General features: G+C 39.0%; 1 protein-coding gene and 1 long non-coding RNA gene across 2 annotated transcripts; both read right to left on the bottom strand.

Annotated features, from left to right (window-relative positions):
• Positions 1-67: 67 nt before the first annotated feature.
• LOC104233896 (uncharacterized) lies at positions 68-4,060 on the bottom strand. Its single transcript, XR_712775.2, has 3 exons — positions 3,798-4,060; positions 3,064-3,207; positions 68-999 (listed from the first exon to the last, which is right to left on the bottom strand). It is a non-coding gene; the product is annotated as an uncharacterized lncRNA (long non-coding RNA).
• A 1,654-nt stretch (positions 4,061-5,714) lies between these two features.
• LOC138879582 (uncharacterized) lies at positions 5,715-6,356 on the bottom strand. Its single transcript, XM_070159196.1, has 2 exons — positions 6,263-6,356; positions 5,715-6,145 (listed from the first exon to the last, which is right to left on the bottom strand). Exons 1-2 carry the CDS (start codon positions 6,354-6,356, stop codon positions 5,715-5,717), a joined length of 525 nt encoding a protein of 174 aa, XP_070015297.1.
• Between the last annotated feature and the right edge of the window lie 16,824 nt (positions 6,357-23,180).

Below are 23,180 nucleotides of genomic sequence, written 5' to 3'. Positions count from 1 at the left end.
AGAGAATGTGTTTAAGTTAAAGAGCAGAGAATGTTCTTTCTTCTTGTATTGAATGTTGTGTGTTCAATTCATGTGTGTTAAAAAATGACAAGAGTCCCCTTTATATATGAGGAGGAATCCCAACATAGTACAAATGCATTTATTAGAAGGATTTGAGGCTAGTACAACCATTTAATGCCACGGTACGGGCTTGAACTAGCCTAATAGACTTGGTCAGCTTTAATCACGTGCCTTGGGAACTTCCCGTTTGTCCATCATAGCCTTTGATTTCACTACCTCGAGGTCGATCATTAAGAATCCTCGGGGTCGAACCTCGAGCCGGGCCTCTAGACTTCAGGAGGCGGTCTCACAAAGCGCCATAATGATCATAAAATCGGACCCTCTGTTTTTTACCATATACAGATAGTCCCCGTATTTCTTAGATTAAAATGATAAGAAATGATTTTGACGTCGATCTCCTCAAGCCTCTCGTAATGACATCATGCTTATGATGTAAGATTTTGTGATAACTGAGACGTCCCATCGGTTCGTCTATCTAGAAGCATTCAATGTAGCATCGGTTTATTTCCCAAAAGCAATAATATTGTCGCCGATCCGTTTTCCAAAATTCATTGATTGTGCCTTTCGATATGTTTCCCAAAGGCATTGATTGCGTCGTCGATTACGCTACCGCCTTTCTATAAATGGAAGCTTTCTTGAACCCAAACTCCATCCAGTCATTCTTCAACAGCCTTTAACTCTTTTCCTCTCTTCATCCTCTTCCAACTCTATTTTCCTTGTTCCAAGTCCGTGACCGTAAGGTCACACGACATCGGTCTTGCCAGTTATACCATGGATCCTTGTCAGAACCTTTCCCCACTGAGTGCGATCGTACTGGTTTGTTGTTGTTATTGTTGCTGTTGTTGGTCCGAAATAATGATGGGGGGCTTTGAATTTTAGAACAAAATTTGGCCTTTTAAGCCCTGTTGATAGTCCTCGAGGGAGAATCTGCTCGAACATCTGAGAATAAAGATAGCCCTTAAATGCACAGTCCTTCACACAAGTAAAATTAATATTTCATGATTCAGTTGAAAATGCACAGTCCTTCTCCTTAGAAAGGAAAGAGCAGGAATTACAAATGATCTTACAAAATTCTAATGGAAGAGATATATATAGAGGAGACTCAATCTGTTTCATGACTCTTTGATATAGTTAGAAAGTCAAGTAAAAAATAAAGATAGCAAAATAGATCCATAATTACTTATCAAATAATTTCTTGCTTTTGAGTCATATATGAAATCAATTGAAAGGTAAAGTCCAAAAAGCAGAAGAAAGAAATACAATTATGCGAATGTGAAGATCCATACTTGTGTGACCAGGAGGTAAAACATATTCTATTGATTGTCTAACTTTGTTGTCAGCAGTCGTCAAACTAATCTGAAAATGTGGATAATTTGCCAGCAGTCAATTTGGAATAAGTTTTATACTTGTCAAGCGAAGATTATAGAACAGAGGGTTAGTTATGATACATCTAATGAGAGAGATGAATTCTATTAAACCTATTATTGGAAAAATAGTAGAAAAACAGGAAAACAAAATAACTATGCAACTTTCCATCGTATATTTGAAATGTTTCTAAAAATGAACTTGGAGAAGAAATCTTAATACGCTTTGCGAACAGATAAATAAGCATCACATGTTAAAAGTACCTTTTACCCTTTTTTCCCTTTTCTCTCTCTTAGAAATGCAGTCTGGCTTTGCAACATAGCAATAATAGTTTTGAGCACAGTAAACTCTAAATATCCATTCAGTTTATCGGTGATAACTGATGCATGATTTGCGTACTAACTTAAAATACATAAATATAAGCATTATTGTATCAGTCCCATCCTTCATTGGTACAAAATATTGTGTTAATTCTTATTACATAGCATTGGTAGTTAAAGTTCCTTATTCCAAAGTTTATGTGACTACTACTAGGACAACATCATACAGGTTTAGTCTTATAACAATGATTAGATAGAAATGTTGCCAAATGAATAATTAAAACAAGAAAGACCAACTTCAGATTAAAGCAAAATTAGGTTCTGAAGTATAGCAATGAAAGATCCTAATGCTATTGATGCAAGAAAATGTATCTTGATTATCAATTAACGTTGAAGCAAGAAAAGAAAAACAAGCCAGATCAACATAATTAGACAGAGATGGAACAAACTATACAGAACGTACAAACAGTAAAATCAAATAGATATAAAATTGATCTATATATTGCCCGTCAAAATACTTGACTCTTTTTTTCAAAACAATAAAGGTTTAGCAAGGATTTGCAACCACAGAAGCTAACCCTTGGTTATTGCATAGTAAAAATTTCAACCAGGAACATGTTTCTTTAGTCAGTTGTTATTGATAGAAACCATGTGTGTACTGTTTTAAGATACCCCTTTTTCGGCATGTTTAAATTGCAATCGGGAATTATGATATGATGATGGGAAGAGTCTATAACATATACCATCTTAAGTGCTAGCACATGAAAGTAGCAGGTCATTTTTTATTTCCTTTCACCCATGTGCTATCCTAGTAAGAAAACAAAAGCATTGATACATAAACCCTTTGTTCACCGAGAGTTCAGGATAAGTTTGATCATGGTTCTCAACCATTATTGGCTGGGACTGAGTATTAACATCACAAGATAATTCAGAAAAGCTAAAAGCTATCGCAGCAAATATGGAGTAGCAATTCAATCAAAAGACAACAAGAAATTATTTAGCAGGAGGTAAAAAATTGCTAATTGACTGATAGGTAAGCATATAGTTGTAGATTATGTATAGGTGTAAACAATAATAACTAGTAGAGAAGTCAGGGGTGTCTAAATTTAAAGAAATAAATACACAAACAAATCAAGGGGATTTTATATATAGTATATATACATAGAAAAAATTAACTTTGACTTATTCAAAGAACGTATTTTTTTCGCCGAAAACGTTTCACTCACGATAATCATCAACAATGATTAAAAAAAGAATAGAAAAATATTGTTCAATCGGTGATTAACTTTAGAAATTAAATTAGAAAATATACCAATACCTCAACAATCAAGAGCAGAAAAAACTTTTTGTCCTGCCTCTAAGGAGTTTTTTGCCTATAGTGTACCACCCAAATATCACTTGTCCTTCTGTGCAGAAGCAACATATCTGGAATACTGGTGTTTCAATGTCTTTTGCTCGACACCTGCATTCAATTATTATCCAATCAATTCAAACACACTAAAGATTTTTACACCAAAGCGCAATAGTTCTTTAGAAAAGTTGTTACAAGAAGCAACAATAAGCAAAATAAAAGAAGCAATAACATTCCACAATAACAAAATTTGAGATAAGTCCAACTGTTAAAGCTTCGGCTTTTACTCTATATGAATCTATTGTTAGGATTCTACATCCCGTTTCTGACATTATATGAAAAACTTCGATATTAAGCCTGTATGGAACAAACTGCAATAGTTATGGCTGATAACTATATACTCAACTGAGTGAGACATCTACATAAGTTCATTATGCATAACATCATATATGATTTCTGCAATATCCATGTTTCAAAATTTGCATCCTTGCCAAGGATTGTATTGGAAAAATTCTACTTTTCATCAATACCATTCGTTACGTTAACCGCTGCCAAAATGCATAAAACTACAGAAGCTAAGGCTAAACAACTTTGAGTACAACCTTTGTACTTCATACACAATTAAAGTAAGCAAAAGCAACACATCAGTGGAAGATAGAAGAGTCCTTTGCGGACATACAGAGAGGAAGATGAATCTTAACCATTTAACAACTGCTAAATCCTCTGAAGACTGTAGTCTGGAGGCAGAACAAGAAAGTGATGTGAACCAAGATTCTGAAGACATACTGTTCTTCATATCCATGTTATACTATAAAAAATTCATCCTTTATGTCCTTGTATTCCCTGAATCTGCATACCCTGAAAGAATGTGAAATTTTTATTTAGCAAGAGAAGATATTTGTAAAAAATGAAATCACATGAACATTGTGTGAGTTGGAAAAAGCACCAACGAAAGAGAATAAAAAAGAGAAAGAGAAATCTGCAGGAAATGTGAAAGTGTAAAGAGAAAGAGAAAGAGACCTTTCAGAAGTAAATATAATGGTTGTTAGCTACTGGACCAAAATATTGTACAATAAAAATTCATCAACTTTCACAGTACAACAAAAGTTCATGTAGGGCAAATATACAAAAAGGAAACTTTAGCAACAATTTAGAGTAATATGATAAAGGAGATGCTGATTATGAATGAAAAGACAATCTTTTTTTTAGCAAAAAGTTAATGAGTACCATTTCAACTAACATTTAGCATTGTTAAAAAAGTTAATTTGGATAGTTAGAGATTTCATTTTCTATTTCATTTTTTTTTGGTTCCTGAAATTCAGCAAAGTAAGTCCAGTAGCTTCCAAGGAATTGTAACCATATGATAAAAATTGCTTTTGGTCAAAGCATATTTCTCAGACATCATGCACTTTCAGGTTACTACGGGTTCATTATCCAGAAGCAGCAGATAGCCTTGTCTGGCCAGACTTCTCTTATTAGTATCTTTGTATATCATATGTCCTATTTAATTATTATTTTTAAGACTAAACAACAATGTTAATGATGAGAAAATTATTATAATAGTCAAAATAATATTTTTTTCACCTCTCTTCTTAGAGAATTGCAAATGACAAATTAGAAAACCTTTTACATGAATTAGTAGCATTTCTAGGCAGCCAAAATTCAAAGAAGAACAAAAATTCTAGCAAAAACGAAAGTATATTTATTTATCAGTAGCAAAAATAAAGTATTTATAGTGTAATATATCAAATGAATTGAGGGAACTCCTTTTTGGGGAAAAGACAGTAATTGAATAAAAGAGCCTAAGCCGTTAGTTTCAATCCTTCCTTTTCAAAGGAATCTCAGGAACTTGCAGTACATTCTTTAGCCATTGTACACCGGGAAAACTAAACAAATTATAGAAAATTTCAAAAAGGGGTAGCAGAAAGAACAGTCAGAGAATGAAAATTAAAATAAAATCTAAGCAACGTGATTGGAAGCAATTTGAAAGCAATGGATATATGAGAAGAAAAATGTTGTTGTATATCCTATTTGGCAAACTCGTGTATAACTACAAATGACCTTTCACCATCGTGTGTAGAAACTGATACATATGCTTTAACTGCGTGCGTCATTTTTATTTTGGGAGTTCCGAAGTACATGTTCCAACTCTGTTTAGTTCAGCATATGCTATAGAGTAACATGTAAAAGATTCACAAGAAAGCCTTCTGAATGATTTTATCTTACATTATATTGTTTGTAGAATGATCATCATTACTATCTGAGTTTTTCGGCCGAATTAATATCTTGATACAATTCGATGCTTTTTCTCTTGACAGTGCAACATAAAGCTAGCCATGTGAAAATACTGGTTCTCATAAATATATTCCAATAAAATTTAGTGTTTGACCTTGTGCTTTATTTATAGTTATAGAAAAACACAATTTTACTGGAAATTGTGTTCTTTTAAACTGCATTGGTGATTTTTTATCTTTTGATGACATTAATGGTATTCTCGGAATGAACACATGTGTATTTTTAAAGTCACCGCTTGCAATTTTTACGCTAATAATATGTGTGTTAAAATCACAACATGTCAATCTTGTGCCATTGCATAAACCTTTACAAGGATTCAAATTTTATAGTAATATAATTGGACAATTTTCTTTCAAAGTTAATATGTAAGGAGGTAAACCGTCAGGATTTAATGAGTGCAAAAAATCTTCATACTCGCTTTGATCATTCGATACACATATTTCATCAATTGCAACAAATGTTTTAGCTTCTTTTGAAAATTTGGCTATAAGCATATCATTTATTTCATTTACAAAATCATGTTTCATTGTCAAAATAACACAGGAAGCCACAGAAGATGCATCACACAAGAAATCATGCATATTAGGAAATGTTGTTTCAAATAATGCATTCAAAGATTCTTGTTCAGTAGTATAAGGGACAATAAATGAATTTGAAATTTCAATTTTGTTTTCCGAAGTAAGAAGTTCTTTTCTATTTCCTATTCTCATCAAATATTCACAAAAGGTTGGATTAGTTTTTGCATGCATGTTTTCTGACAGTTGCAATTTTTTAAGTCAGGGCCAAATCTCAGAATATAATAAACTTTCATGAATAAAATCTTCTCTTTTTTTGTTTCGAACTACTGGTAGAGTTTGTCCAAAATCACTACCAAAGACAACAACTTTACCACCAAAAATCACATTAGTATTCAAGAGATCTTTCAAAAGTAGATCAAAAGTTTCAATCATTTTCTTTTTTGCCATCGATACTTTATCCCATACAATTAGTTTTGCATATCGAATCAAACAAGCAAGTGAACTTTGTTTTCTAATACTGCAACTAAATTTTTCATCAATGTCAATGAGAATTTTAAAACGGGAATGAGTTGTACGGCCACCTGGAAGAATCGAAGCCGCAACTCCAGAGGTTGCTGTTGCTAGAGCAATAAATCCTTTAGATCGCACAATAGCTAATAAGGCACGATATAAAAAAGTTTTACCTGCTCCTCAAGGAACTTCAACAAAAAAAGCTCTTCTCTGTTCGAAGATATTCTTTCTATAATCACATTGTATGCCATCTGTTGTTCACGGTTCAACTTTTGTCGCAGTGTAACGATCCGGTCGGTCGTTTCGAGAGTTGTAGACCCATTTCCCCATTTTCTGCTTGTTTTGTATTCTACGACTGCATTATGACTTACCGGGTTAGTTGGTTCGGGTTCGGAGTGATTTCAGAATGAATTGAGACACTTAGTCTCTTAAATGAAAGTCTAAGTTGGAAAAGTTGGCCGGATGTTCACTTATGTGTAAACTGTTGATACCCAATTTTTTTCCTTATATATTTTAAATATGCATACATACTTTCAAAATATTGTACATACATTTACAAACATGCACACGTATTTTTACAATTTTTCTATAATTTTTAAAGGCCTTAAATCAATTTATTTATGTATTTTTAATTATATAAATATTCAATAATTATCCCTCATATTACTTTATGATGATTTAATCATCTAAATTTATCATTTATGCTCATATAAGTATTTAAATATTTTAATTGTATTTTTACAATCACATTTGCATTTTTAGGCTAGAATTATATAGTTTTGCAACAATAGCCTATATATATGCAAAATTGTATTATCCATACAGAAAATGACTTTTCATATTTTTATAATATTAAGTAAGTACTTTAAAACATTTTCTCACATAAATGACATTTTTATCATTTATAAAATTGTTTTACTGAATTAATCGAGTATTTAAAATATAGCCCTAGAAAAGACCCAATTTCAAACCAGCCCAAAACCCAAGCCCAAATCCCATCTGACCCTAACAAGTCTACTGTCATGACCCGGATTTCTCATCCTCGGGAGTCGTGATGGCGCCTACTAATGAAAGCAAGCTAACTGTTTGAACAAATTATCTTTTTCCCATTTTTAACCCTTTAACAATTACGAAATAATAGCTTATAAACACTAGAGTTTTAAACAAGCACAAGAAACAATAAAACCATTTGAATATATATCCAATACAATATCTTAAACAAAGTCCACCTAGAACTGGTGTCACAACTCCACAGATGTTCTAGAATTACTACAAACAAGGTATGCAAATAAATAATACACTGTTTTTGAAATATGTAAATAAAACAGAATGAAGGGATAGAGGGAGACGCCAGGGCCTGCGGATGCCTGCAAGACTACCTCGAAATCTCCGACTGGACTGAAGGCAGCCACCCAAGCTAAGGTCCGAATGTTGCTGCTCCGGGATCTGCACACAGTGCAAAGTGTAGCATCAGCACAACCGACCCCATGTGCTGGTAAGTGCGTAGTCTAACCCCGACGAAGTAGTGATGAAGCTAGGACCAAACTACCAAATAAACATGTACAGTTATATCATATACAGCAGAAAATTAAATAGAAATATATAATTAAGGATGGGAGGGGGGACATGCTGCGGGGGAATATCATTTACCAACAGTAACTCAGGAGAAAAGCATAAAGAACAATTTAAAATATGTGGCAGAAAGACTAAGGAAACCGTAACCAATCAATTTTATTGTTGTTGCGCGCAACCCGATCCAAATCATAAAAATACTATTGTGGCGTGCAATCCGATCCATATCATTTATAATTGTTGTGGTATGCAATACGATCCAATTATAATGTTGTTGGGGTATGCAACCCGATCCAAATATAATATTGTTGCGGCGTGCAACCCGATCCTAATATACAATTCAACAACAATCATAAAAGAGTCCCAGCAAGGGAACAATAAGGAAACAACACTATTCCGACAAGGGAATCGACAATATAAGTAAATACGTCCCGGCAAGGGAATCAGCTATAATCAAACTTATTCCAACATTTAACTTCAAAAAAGAAACCTCAACTAGCACCAATACTCAACCATAAGCAATTTTCACGAGAATAATCAATTCTTGCTCAACACAGAGAATCAACAACTTAGGCATTCGTAGTACTTATTAAGAACACAACGATTTTAATTTAAGACTCATGGGCATGCTTGACACCAACGTATAGATACTCGTCACCATGCCTATACGTCGTACTCAACAAATAACACATAGCAAATAGGACATAACTCTTAATCCCTCAAGCTAAGGTTAGACCAAACACTTACCTCAAACTTCCACGGCCAACTCAAGCCTCAAACACCGCTTTTCCTTTAGAAATCGCCTCAAAATAACTCGTATCTAGTCCAAATTGATTTAACAACATCAATAAATGCTAAAGAATTCATACCCAATACTTAATTATAGGTTTTCTATCATTTTTTCCAAAAAGTCAAAAATTTACCCCGTGCCCGCTTGGTCGAAACTCGAGGTTCGGACCAAAACCCAATCACCCATTCACCCACGAGCTCAAATATGCAATTAATTTTGGAATCCGACCCCAAAATGAGGTCTAAATCCCAATTAATCAAAAAGATCTAACTCTACCCAATTTCCTAATTTCTACCATGAAAACCTTAGATTTTAGGATGAAAATTGATTAAATGCAATGGGAAAGCGAAAGAAAAAGGTTAGAATCATATACCAATGTTTTGGGGAAGAAATTATTCTTTGAAAATCGCCTCAATGTTCCCAAATTTCAAAAATATGAAGTAAATAGGTTCTGCCCGTTTTTGCTTATGTTTTAAAATCACTGGGCAGGCCTTCATCGCGTTCGCGATGGACCTGTTGCGTTCGCGATGGGTCAGGCCCAGCTGACCATCGCGTTCGCGATCAGAAGCTCGTATTCGCGAAGCTTTAGCTCCCAGAGTCATCGCGTTCGCGGTCAGGTGGCCACGTTTGCATAAGGTAAGTTTGAAATCCCTCCCCCAGGCCAATAACCCTACGCGTTCGCGTAGGGTATCCCCCCCCCACAGCCTCGCGTTCGCCTCCCAAGCTCCGCGTTAGCGAAGAACAATTTTCACATAAGGGATATTACCTTCTGCGCTAGCAAGTGAAGCCACGGGAATGCGAAGCACAAAATCCCTGTGTACCAGAAACTGAAAACCTGCAACTTTTTCTAAGTTCAAAACCTTCCGAAACCTATTCGAAACTCACCCGAACCCTCGGGGCTCCAAACCAAACATGCATACTAACTTAAAAATATCATATGAACTTATCCGTACAATCAAATCGCCAAAATAACATCTTAAACAATGAATTTAGCATAGAAATCTAAGAAAAACATCAAAACTTTCAAAGTATCAATTTTCACAACTACGGGTCCGAATCACATCAAACGACTTCCATTTCTTACCAAATTTTACAGGCTCAACTTAAATCACATATAAGACCTGTACCGAGATCCGGAACCAAAATGCGGGTCTGATACCAACAACTTCCAAACATTTTTCAATTCTAAAAACTCATATATATTCCAGAAAATATTTTTTTTAAAACTTCATTTCTCGGGCTTGGGACCTTGGAATTTGATTCCGGGAATATGCCCAAGTCCCATATTTTCCTACGGATCATCTGGCACCATCAAATCAAGGGTTTGAGTCCGTTTACCCAAAATGTTGACCGAAGTCAACTTAAATTCATTTTAAAGGCAAATTTTATTTTTTTTACAGATTTTTACATAATGGCTTTCTGGCTATGCGCCCGGACTGCGCACATAAATCGAGGTGATTCAGAGAGAGGTTTTTAAGGCCTCAGAACATAAAATTTATTTCTAAAACAAGTGATGACCCTACCCGACCCAGGTCTTGTTAGATCTTGGCCGTTGATCATTTTGATCAATGGTCCAGATCTCCCCTTACCTAAATTATATACCCTCAAACCCTAATCATTTTACCACCCCTCCCTGCCATCATCTGTTCTTCTCATCTCTCAAATGCTCTTAACCTAAACCCTAATTTCCAAATGTCGTCACTCACCTACTACTCTCCTATGGTGGTTCTACACCACCTTAGGCCTCTTATGGCCTCTTGTTTTCTATGACGTCTCTATTATTGGATCCTTGAAGAGATCCTCAAGGGACCTAGGCGGTCTATTTACACATTGGATTTTCTTGCTAGTTTCAAGCTATTTTTGCCGGATCTTGAGTAAGATATTTCTCATTTTTCGTCTTGGATCCGTGGTTCCCTAAGTTTGTGCATGTCTCTGTTGCTTTTCCAAAAAAAAAACCTAATTTTTATCCTTTTATCTTCTCAGATCTATCCAGATCTGAGATGAATCGAGTCTATTCCAGATGTTTTCACGAAAGTCTTATTGTTTTCAATCGATTCTCCGATTTTCCTGAAAACTATGGTTCACTGAACTCACTCTTTTAAAGACTTTCCATTTTTTGAGTGTTTAATCGTGATTCTTAAGTGTTGCTGACTGATCGTGTTAATATTGTTTGGACCCTAGTCGATTTATGCTAAAAGCCCTAATTTCTTATATTTTTGCTTCAATTCTGAATCTTTCTGTGTTACTGGCTACATTGTTTGGTCTGTGTTTTGACTCTCATGATTTTCCTTAATCCAATTCAGTATCTGGTGACTTCTACCCTAGTTCATCTCTACTAGGGTTTCTGAGTCGATCTCTTGTCTAATTCATGTGTGTTTATGAAGTTTTGTTCAACCTACTCATCTATTTGTGGAAAACTGATATATTTCCCTCTCTTTAAACCAGTGTTATTTTGAATTTCGATTTACTGATTTTCTTGGTTGAAAAGTATGTGTTGATTCTTGATTTATTCCCTTGTTTACGACTGTAATTATTCTTATTACCTTGTTGTCTGTAATATTACTGATTCTTCACGATTATTTCCTTAATTAAACTTCTATTTATTTACCTCTTTACTTAGGTCTGATTTGATTTTCTTTCCTTAAGTGACTCCTGTCCTTTAACCGTTGGGTAGTTGTCCTTAATTGAAGGAAGAATATGCTAATTTCATGATTGATTGATTGTGTAATTTCCGTGATTGCTGAATTATGATTCCTTTACCTTATTCTGCTCCAATCCTAAACTACTATATGTACTCTCCTTTATTTTCACTTCTGGACACGAACATTTATTTCATCAACACTCTCAAAAGCTCTCTATTCTCTTCTGTTACTTGCAATTCTCACTAACCAAGCCGGCTATAAGCCAAGGCTGGCTATTTGCACCATCTCTGCTCTATACTCTGTATTCTCTCCTTAACTGGTATGTGATGACCCAAACGGTATCACTTGTTTTAGAAGTGAACTCTGTGATCCGAGGCCTTAAAAAAACCTCTTTCTGTCTTACCTCAATTTACTTGCGCAGTCTGGGCGCGTATCCGGAAAGCCCTTATGTGAAAATCTATGAAAATAATAAATTTTTCTTTTAAAATGAATTTAAATTGACTTCGGTCAATATTTTGGGTAAACGGACACATGCCCGAGAAATAAATTTTTAAAGAAAATTATTTTTTGGAATATATAAGAGTTTTTGGAAACGAAATGTGTTTGAAATTGATGGTATCAGGCCCGTATTTTGGTTCCGGAGCCCGGTACAAGTTTGAAATAATAATCACGTTGAATTTGTAAAATTTGGTAAAGATCGAAATTGGTTTGGTATAAAACGGACTTAAAGTTGAGAAATTGGAAATTTGGGTGTTCTTGAATGATTTCATGATTTTGGTGTTTAATTCATAGTTGTTGATGTTATTTTGATGATTTGATTGCACGAGAAAGTCCGTATGATGGTTTTAGGTTAGTGTGCATGTTTGGTTTGGAGCCCCGAGGGCTCGGGTGAGTTTTGGATAGGCCACAGAGTGAAATTGGACTTAGGATCAAGTGCTGGTATTTGGTATTTTTGCCTAGGCACAATTGCGAAGTTCTCAGGCTTGGTAATTGCGACCCAGGCTTCGCAAATGCGAACCAAGCGTGGGCAGGCCCTTTTTCGCAATTGCGAAACATTAGTGGGAATTGCGAATCCCCCTCTTTCGCAAATACGACAAGTCCCTCGCAAATGCGAAGGTGACCGGATTGCTTCATGGTCGCATATGCTACATATTCTTTGCATTTGCGAAGATAGCAGGCCCTGAAGGGGTTCGCAATTTCGAACCCTAGTCGAAATTGCGATATCTGCAACCTGCAGATTCATAACTTAGCAGAAAATTTCTCATTTTCAAACCCTCTCAAACCTAAAACACCTTTGGGCGATTTTTCAAAGACAACTACTCTTCTAAATCGATTGTAAGTCATTTCTAACTCGTTTCTTTAATCTTTAACATCTTTTCATATGATTTCAACTCAAAATCAATGGTTTTCATGGGGGAAATTGGGTGTTTTGGGTAGAACTTAGGTTTTTCAAATTTTGGGGATTTGGACCTCAATTTAAGGTCCGATTTCAAAACAAATTATATATTTGGGTTCGTGGGTGAATGGATAATCGGGTTTTAGTTAGAACCTCGAGTTTTGACCATGTGGGCCCGGGGTTGATTTTTGACCTTTTTTGGGGAAATCATTGGAAAACTTATTTTCATGCATTAGAATTGATTCATTTAGCATTTATTGATATAGTTAAGTAGCTTGTGGCTAGATACAAGTGAATTGGTGGTGGAAACAAGAGGTAAAGCGATAGTTGAGGCTTGATATATGTTCGTGGCATCGAGGTAAGTGTTTGGTCTAACCTTAGCTTGAGGGATTAGAAGTTATGTCTTATTTGCTATGTGTTAGTTATGGAGGACGACGTATAGGCATGGTGACGAGTATCTATACGTCAGTGTCAAGTATGTCCGTGAGTCTAGTATTGTAATTGTTGTAATTCCGTTGTGATTTATTCATGCCTAATATGATGAATTTCATTGTTGGTTCCCTTGCAGGGATGTTATTGTTTATGATATTATCTCCCTTGCTGGGATGTTATTGCCCTTGCCGGGATGTTATTGTTACGATATTGTTTCCCTTGCTGGGATGTTGTTGTTATACTCTTGTTCCCTTGCCGGGATTCTTTTATGATTGATGTTGACTTGTAAATGGGATAGGGTGGCATGCCGCCACAGTGATATATGAAATGAGAGAGAGTATCACGCCTGCAACGAGATATATGAAATGGGAGCGGGTTGCACGCCTGCAACAAGATATATGAAATGGGAGCGGGTTACACGCCTGCAACAAGATATATGAAATACGAGCGGGTTGCACGCCTGCAACAAGATATATGAAATGGGAGTGGGTTGCATACCTGCAACGAGATATATGAAATGGGATCGGGTTGCATGCCTGCAATGAGATATATGAAATGGATCGGGTTGCACGCCTGCAACGAGGAAGAAATGAAAGTGAATACTGTGTTTGTTTTCCTTATCCTTGTTAGCAATTGAATTTTGGTTTCCTTATATTCCTCTTTTGGTATTCGGTTGTTATCTGATACTCCCCACAACCTGTTTTCCCCCTCCCCTCTTTAACTGTGAATATCTGCTTTTATTTTTCCGATGTATATGATTTAACTGCATAGGTTTATTTGGTAGTCTGGTCCTAGCCTTGTCACTACTTCGCTGAGGTTAGGCTAGGCACTTACCAGCACATGGGGTCGGTTGTGCTGATACTACACTCTGCACTACGTGCAGATCTCGGTGCTGCAGCTTTTGGACCGCAGTGAGGGTGCTGTCTTCAATCTATTCAGGCGACCCGAGGTAGTCCTACAGGCGTCCGCAGGCCCTGGTATCTCCTTCTATCTTTCTATACTATTTCTTCTATGTATTTCTGAAACAGTTTGTATTTATCTTTCGGACCCTTATTTGTAGTACTCTTAGATAGTTTGTGAAATTGTGACACCAGAACTAGGTAGCTTTTTAGTTTATGGAATTGTATCGGTATTAATATTAAACTGTTATATTTCGTCTCTTTCGCTTATTTAATTTCATTGTTTATATGATGTTGTTCACCATTGCTAAAGGATTAAAATATATGAAAAGGTTAAGTAATTGGAACAATTGGCTTGCCTAGCTTTCATTAGTAGGCACCATCACAACCCCGAGGGTGGGAAATACGGGTCGTGACAAATTGGTATTAGAGCTCTAGGTTACTTAGGTCTCACAATTCACGGACAAGCTTAGTAGAGTCTGAGAGATCGGTATGGAGACGTCTGTATTTATCCCCTAGAGGCTACAGGGTTAGGAAAAACTTCACATCTATTATTTCTTGTCGTGCGGTTTGGTTTCTCAATGCTAATCGAATTTCTACTTTGTTCTTTCGCAGATGGCGAGAACATGTGCTTTCTCATCTACTGTTCAGCATCCCGATCCCCCAGCACCAGCTCCCACGAGGGGCAAAGGGCGAGGCCGAGGCTGTACTAGAGGCCGAGGCAGGGGCAGAGCTCAGCCTAGAGCAACAACACCAGCGGTGGAGCCTCAGTTTGAGTTTGATGATGAGGTTCCGGCCCAGGTAGTTCCGGTGGGCCCAGCTCAGGTCCTAGAGGGGTTCATTGCTACCCCAATACTCCAGGATGCTCTGGTCCATTTAGAGGGCCTTATGGAGAGTGTCACCCGGATAGGCTTGCTTCCTGTAGTACCAGCCATCTCTCAGGCCGGAGGAGGAGCACAAACTCCCGCTACTCGCACTGCGAAGCAGATGGATCCCCAGTTTCAGACTCCAGCAGCTCATCTAGTTGGAACAGTTCAACCGGGTGTGGTAGCTCAGATTGGTGATGGAGAAGCTATGTCTACTGATGCCTTATGAAGATTGGACAGGTTTACCAAGCTCTTCACTACCACTTTCAGCGGTGCATCTTATGAGAATTCCCAGGATTATTTAGACAACTGTCATGAGGTTCTCAGGAACATGGGGATAGTGGAGACCTATGGGGTCGACTTTGCTACTTTTCATTTGTCTAGTTTTGCCAAGACTTGGTGGAGAGATTATTATTGGATAGGCTAGTTGGGTCACCAGCTTTGACTTGGGATCAGTTCTCTCAGCTATTTCTGGAGAAGTTTCTTCCTATCACTCAGAGGGAGAACTATAGGAGGCAGTTTGAGCATCTCTAGTAGGGTTCTATGACTGTTACTCAGTACAAGACCAGATTTATTGACTTGGCCCATCATGCTCTTCTTATACTTCCCACCGAGAGAGAGAGAGAGAGAGAGAGAGGAGGTTCATTGAGGGACTCATTCAGCCTATTCGATTGCAGATGGATAAGGAGATGGGGAGTGAGATTTCTTTTCAGGAGGCGGTCAATGTGGCTAGGAGAGTTGACATATTTCAATCGCAGGGAGGTGGTCAGGGGTCTGACAAGAGACCTCATCATTTTGGTAGGTTCAGTGGTGCCTTATCTGGAGGCAGAGATTCTTTCGGTAGGGGCCATCCGCCCAGGCCGTTTCATTCAGCACTTCAGGCTTCACGCGGTGCTCCAGGTGGTTGTGGTTCTCATATGCAGTATTCTGATCAGTTTCCCTATAGTGCACCGTCAGCTCCTATCAGTGCACCACCACTTTAGAGTTTTCGGGGTTGTCAGACCCAACAGCCGAAGGCTTGTTTTACTTATGGTGACATGAGGCATATTGCTAGATTTTGCCCTCGAGCACCGAGCAATTCTCTGCACCAGGGTTCCTGTACCATGGTTCAGGCACCGAGTGTTCCACCGCTCGCTCAGCCTTCTAGAGGTGGAGGTAGGGGTGCTAGAGGTGGAGGTAGAGGTATTAGAGGTGAAGCTTAGGCCGCTGGAGGTGGAGGCCAGCCAATAGGAGGCTATCCCAGGGATGTAGTTCAGAGTGGTGGGGCATAACTCCGATGTTATGCTCTTCCAGCCAGGCCTGAGGCTGAGGCTTCCGATGCAGTTATCACGAGTACTGTTCTGGTTTGTAGTAGAGATACTTCAGTTCTATTTGATCTAGGGTCTACATACTCCTATGTGTCATCTTATTTTGCACCGTATCTGGTCATGCTTAGTGATTCTTTGAGTGCTCCTACATATGTATCTACACTAGTGGGTGATTTTATTGTGGTAGATATTCTTGTATATTGGTGATTGGGGGTATTGAGACCCGAGTAGACTTATTACTTTTGGATATGGTTGATTTTGGTATCATATTGGGAATGGAATGGTTGTCACCTTACCACGCTATTTTGGACTGTCATGCCAAGACTGTAACCTTAGCCTTGTTGGGGTTGCCTTGTTTAGAGTGGAGAGGGACTCCTGGTCATTCTACCCGTAGTGTTATCTCATATATGAAGGCTCGATGTATGGCCGAGAAGGGGTGTTTGGCCTATTTGGCATATGTTCGTGATTCTAGTGCTAAGGTTCCTTCTATGGATTTTGTGCCAGTAGTTCGTGAGTTTTGTGAGGTATTTCCTTTAGACCTGCCGGGTATGCCACCCGACAGGGATATTGATTTTTGCATTGATTTGGCTCCGGGCACTCAGCCTATTTCTATTCTGCCGTATCATATGGCCCCGCCTGAGTTAAAAGAATTGAAGAAACAATTGCAAAACCTGCTTGATACAGGCTTCATTAGACCTAGTGTCTCGCCTTGGGGTGCGCCGATGTTGTTTGTTAAGAAGAATGACAGATCGATGAGGATGTGTATAGATTATCGGCAATTGAATAAGGTTACAATCAAGAATAAGTATCCATTGCCGAGGATTGATGATTTGTTTGATCAGCTTCAGGGTGCCAAATATTTTCGAAAATTGACTTGAGATCTGGCTACCATCAGTTGAGGATTAGGGCATCCGATGTCTCTAAGACATCTTTCCGCACTCGGTAGGGGCATTATAAGTTCATGGTGATGTTATTTGGGTTGACAAATACCCCAGTAGCTTTTATGGATTTGATGAATCGAGTTTTCAAGCCTTACCTGGATTCGTTCGTGATAGTCTTCATTGATGATATTTTGATCTATTCCCGCAGCCGGGAGGAGCATGACAGCATCTGAGATTGGTTTTTCAGACTTTGAAAGATAGTCAGTTGTATGCTAAGTTTTCGAAGTGTGAGTTCTGGTTGAGTTCAGTTGCATTCTTGGGTCATGTTGTATGAGCAGAGGGTATTCAGGTAGATCCAAAAAAGATAGAGGCAGTCAAGCATTGGCCTAGACCCGCATCAACTACAGAGATCCGGAGTTTCTTGGGTTTGGCATGCTATTACCATCAGTTTGTGGAGGGTTTTTTATCTATTGCAGCCCCGATGACCAGGTTGACCCAGAAGGGTGCCCAGTTCAGGTGGTCGGACGAGTGTAAGGCGAGCTTTCAGAAGATCAAGATAGCTTTGACTATGGTGTTAGTGTTGGTTTTGCCCACAGGATCAGGGCCATATACAGTTTATTGTGATGCATCGCATATTGGAAGTGTTGATTCAGGATGACAAGGTCATTTCTTATGCTTTACGACAGTTGAAGATTCATGAGAAAAGTTATCCAGTTCATGATTTGGAGTTAGCAGCCATTGTTCACGCGTTGAAGATTTGGAGGCATTATCTATATGGCGTGTCATGTGAGGTGTTCACGGATCACAAGAGTCTGCAGTATTTGTTCAAGCAGAAGAAGCTAAATTTGAGGAAGAGAAGGTGGTTGGATCTATTAAAGGACTATGATATCACCATCTTATATCATCCGGGAAAGGCCAATGTGGTGGCTGATGATTTGAGTAGGAAGTCGCTAGTATGGGCAGTCTTACGTATATTCCGATCGGTGAGAGATCGCTTGCTTTGGATGTTCAGGCTTTGGCCAATCCGTTCGTGAGGTTGGATGTTTCTGAGCCCAGCCGTGTGTTAGCTTGCATAGTCGCTCGTTCTTCTCTATTGGAATGTATCCGAGATCGGCAGTATGATGATCCTCATTTGTGTGTCCTTAGGGACACGGTGCAACACGGTGGTGCCATGTAGGTTACCTTAGGAGATGATGGAGTTTTGAGGCTGCAAGGTCGAGTTTGTGTGCCTAATGTGGATGGGCTTTGAGAGTTGATTTTAGAGGAGGCCTATAGTTCCCAGTACTCTATTCATCCGGGCGCCGCTAAGATGTATTAGGATTTGCAGCAGCATTATTGGTGGAGGAGAATGAAGAAGGATATTGTTGCATATGTAGCTCGGTGCTTGAATTGTCAGCAGGTAAAGTACGAGCATCAGAGACCTGGTGGTTTGTTCCAGAAGATTGAGATTCCTGAGTGGAAGTGGGAGCGTATCACTATGGACTTCGTTGTTGGACTCCCACAGACTCAGAGGAAGTTTGATGCAGTGTGGGTTATTATTGATAGGCTGACCAAGTCAGCACATTTCATTCTGGTGGCAGTCTCCTATTCTTCTAAAAGGTTAGTTGAGATCTATATCTAGGAGATTGTTCGTCTTCATGGTGTGCCCGTGTCTATCATTTTGGATCGAGGTACGCAGTTTAACTCAGATTTCTGGAGAGCAGTTCAGTTTGAGTTGGGCACACGGGTCGAGTTGAGAACAACATTTCATCCTCAGATGGATGGACAGTCCGAGCATACTATTCAGATTTTGGAGGATATGCTCCGAGCTTGTGTCATTGACTTTGGAGGCTCGTGGGATCAGTTTTTGCCTTTAGCAGAGTTTTCCTACAACAACAGCTACCAGTAGAGCATCTAGATGGCTCCTTATTGGGATTTATATAGTAGGTAGTGTCGGTCGCCGGTTGGATGGTTTGAGCCGGGAGAGGCTTGGTTGTTGGGTACGGATATAGTACAGGATGCCTTGGACAAGGTCAGGATTATTCTGGATAGGCTTCGTACAGCTCAGTCTAGGCAAAAGAGTTATGCGGATCGTAGGGTTCGTGATGTGGCATTTATGGTCGATGAGCGGGTGTTGCTTCGGGTGTTGCCTATGAAGGGTGTGATGAGATTTGGGAAGAGGAGTAAGCTTAGCCCTAGGTTCATTGGCCCATTTGAGATTCTTGATCGAGTGGGAGAGGTGGATTACAAACTTGCGTTGCCGCCGAGCTTATCAGCCGTGCATCCAGTGTTTTACGTGTCCATGCTTTGGAAGTATCACGACGATCCATCCCACGTGTTAGATTTCAGCACTGTCTAGTTGGACAAGGACTTGTCCTATGAGGAGGAGCCGGTAGCAATTCTAGACCGGCAGGTTCATCAGTTGAGATCAAAGAGTTTTTCTTCTGTTCGTGTTCAGTAGAGAGGTCAGCCTGTTGAGGCAACGACCTTGGAGTCTAATAACTAGGGAATATGATTCATTTTACACTCCTTCTTGCTTAAGTTTTGATTAGAAATATGTATAAAATAGTCCCAAAGGCTCACAAGTTGTGCTTGATTGCAGGTTTGATCAACAAGGTGACAAGATGTCAAAGATCAGCTCAAAAAAGAGTGAAACTTGCACAAGTCCCAAGACAAGACAAAGCTCAGTCAAACAGGACCAGTGTGGCCGCACACCATTCTGTGCGGTTCACACAAGTGAAGTTCAGAGAGGGTGTTATTCAGGCCAAAAGGCAATGTGGCTGCAAGGGGTTTTGTGCGGTCCGCATTGGGATCATTGCAGCCGCACTCGATTTAGTGCGGTCCGCAGAGCCAAGGTTCAGAGAGGTGGTGTTTTGGAGTTTGAAGATCAACGTGGTATGCGGTCCTTTTTGTGCAGACCGCAATGGAAGCCACCGCGGCCGCACTCGATTTCGTGCGGTCCGCATTGCCCAAGTTCAGAGAGCTGGATATTCAAGTCAAGAGCCTTAGTTCGGCCGCACTTGATTTTGTGCGGTTCGCACTAGCCCCGCAAGGGTATTTTTGTCCAAGATTTTTAGCCTAGTATAAATAGATTCTTTTCCCATTTTTAGGTCATCAGATAGTTTTTGTACTGAGCTACGCTCGTGACTTCGTCTTTTCGATCTATTTTGAGTAATTTTAGCGTGATTTCAACATTGAATCTTCAAGTTTATTTTAGCAATTAATTATTATGAGTTTCTCTTCATCTATTCTCTTGTTTTCTTCTCTAATTATGAGTAACTAGACCCATAATCTAGGGTTGTGGCTCAATCCTAGTGTGGGTAATTGATGGGTCTTTTGTTTTGATGTTTGATTGTCTATATGTGTCTGATATCTAGGCTAATTTAGGGTTTTAATTGTGAATTAGTGGTTGCAAATACTAGTTTATGCCTAGTAGACTTTGGTTCTTCTTGATAAAGAGAGCCTAAGTCAATGAAATTAGTCCAACAAGGAATTGGAGCGTATTCAAGAAATTGATAGCCCCAATTAAAGGATTAAACCTAGAGATAGTAATACCCGACATGAACCTTGATTGCTTGTGCAAATTTGCATACCCAATTGGTCTTGAGAAAGTCAATTCAAGCAAAATCACTCGAACTACCAAGAGGTATAGAGTGACTAGAATCGTGCAATGGTTATATCATACTCCCCAAATGTGACAATCTAGCTTTAGACTCAAGAATCCATCAATTGACCACCTAGGCGAAAGTCGCTACCCTAGTGCCTTTTAATCATTTGAACAACTCGCAATAGTTTAACCTTAGCTTATTTTAGTTTAATAGAGCATTGTAGTTTTATAAAATTAGAATCATAATCAAAACCAAAAATGTGTAGAAGTGAAATTTAGAGCAAATATGCAACTCCGCTTTAGATAGACACCCGACTCCAATATCTAGCTCCCTGTGGAAATTGATCCCGACCTTAATCGGGTAAAAGCTTCTTCGACCTCTCTCACTACTCCATAGTAGTGCAGGGTTGACCTCGATCACTTTTTGGCGCCGTTGCCGGGGAGCTAACGATTTTGGCTATCTATCTAAATAGTTTTGTGTATTGTTCTTCTTTCCTTCTGTGTTACTAATTTGTTTGTGTCACAACTTCAGGTACAAAATGGCAACAAACATAAACAATGCACCTCTTGGAGATCTTCCGCCGGGGGAGGAAGTAGATGACAATGTTGAAGATGAGGTCCCTATTGTGCCTCAAGGACAATGGAGAGGCCGCCAGGCCAATGATAATATTCCAGACCCTCCCCCGCCACCTCCAAGAGTGGCTCCTCGAGTGCTTCCAAACCAAGGCTATGCAAGCGCAATTGTCCCGCCCAGGATTCGGGCGGGCAATTTTCAAATTGCCAATCTGATGCTGATATTGCTGGAGCAGCGTGGGTATTTCACAGGCGCTGCCAATCAAAATGCTTGAAAACATCTCAAGGGGTTTGTGGACACCTGTTGGGGGAGCAAGCAAACTAATGTGTCCGAATATGCACTTCGGTTGAGACTTTTCTCATTCTCACTTAAAGTGAAGACAGTGGATTGGCTCGAGCGACTTCCCAACCATTTTATCACTACTTGGGATGAGTTGGCGGACAAGTTCATTGCAAAAATTTTCTCACCAGGGCATATGGCAGCATTGAGAGATGAGATCTTGACTTTCAAGCAGGAGCCCACTGAATCTTTGCATGAGATTTGGAAGCGTTATAGAACAATGGTGAAGGAATACCCCAACAATGATACGACTGCGGTGATGATCCAAAAGACTTTCTACTGGGGCATTAACACAACAAATCAGTGCATAATGAACCAACTTGCTGGAGGCAACTTTATGAAGTTGTCTTCTGATGAGGCTTGTGACATTCTTGACGAGATGGCTGACACTTCTTCTTCTTGGAAAAGTAGAGCCAATGTGCCCCAGGGTAACCTCACGGTTACTCATTTGCACAAAGAGTTACATGATCATGGGCAGGCTATAACTGAGTTGACAACTACAATGAACCAACTAGCAAAGGCACAATTGCAACAAGTCCAAAATCCTCGCCAAGTGAATGTCATGGAGGGTGTCAACATGCTTGTCAACAAAAGAAGATAAAGAGGTCAACAGAACCAAGGGAATTCGGAACAACTTGACAATGACTGTGGTGGATTTCAAGATGATAGTTATGATGGACAGAGTGAAGAGGTGCAATACATGAACAATTATCAAGGCCAAAGGGGCAATTCTTCCAACCAACAACAATGGAGACCCCAAGGCAATTGGGGCAATCAATAACAACAAGACAATGGTAATTGGGGAAACAACAACCAAAATAACAACTGGGGTAATCAGAACAACAATCAAAACAATCAAGGAAATTGGAATGGTAACAATAACAATTGGGGTGGTAACAACAATTAAGGTGGATGGAATAATGGAAACCAAGGAAATTGGGGGCAAGGCTTTCAAAGGCCCCTAATGTACCAACAACCGAACAATCCACCCCTATTTCCATCCCAAGTTCCTAGTTTTTCTAGCAATGATATGGGTAGAATTGAAATGATGATCGAACAAATGATGAAAAAGAATGCAGATTCTGATGCGCAGTTGGCTTCGCACAATACCTCAATCAGAAACTTAGAGGTGCAGTTAGGCCAAATCTCATAGTCTTTGAATACTCGTCCTAAGAGGGCTCTACCTAGTGATACGGTGGTTAACCGGAAGGGTGGGAACAATCATGTTATAGAGGTAACTACAAGAAGTGAGAGAGACAGTGATGTGAATGCCTCCAAACAAAAGCAAATTTTGAGTGATGAGGTTGAGTTGAAAGAAGATGAAGTTCCTTTGGTGGTTGAAAATGTGATTGATGACAATGTGAACGAAGAAGTCAGGATTGATATTCAAGATGCCGAGGTGAAAACTCAAAATGATGTGAACCTATCTAGGGAACACGTAATAGACATGTCGGAGCCGGTGGTGCCTAAAGCCAAG

This window comes from Nicotiana sylvestris, chromosome 10, assembly GCF_000393655.2.
Source record: "Nicotiana sylvestris chromosome 10, ASM39365v2, whole genome shotgun sequence".
In the NCBI taxonomy this organism is placed as follows: domain Eukaryota; kingdom Viridiplantae; phylum Streptophyta; class Magnoliopsida; order Solanales; family Solanaceae; genus Nicotiana; species Nicotiana sylvestris.
This window is presented reverse-complemented; position numbering and strand designations above follow the sequence as displayed.

What these genes read in the sequence shown, in the direction of transcription:
- LOC138879582 (XM_070159196.1), bottom strand. Translation starts at nt 6,356, where the DNA reads ATGGCAAAAAAGAAAATGATTGAAACTTTTGATCTACTTTTGAAAGAT. An exon ending in TGGTAAAGTTGTTGTCTTTG is followed by an intron (nt 6,146 to 6,262) that starts GTAGTGATTTTG and finishes TGCAACTGTCAG; the next exon opens with AAAACATGCATGCAAAAACT.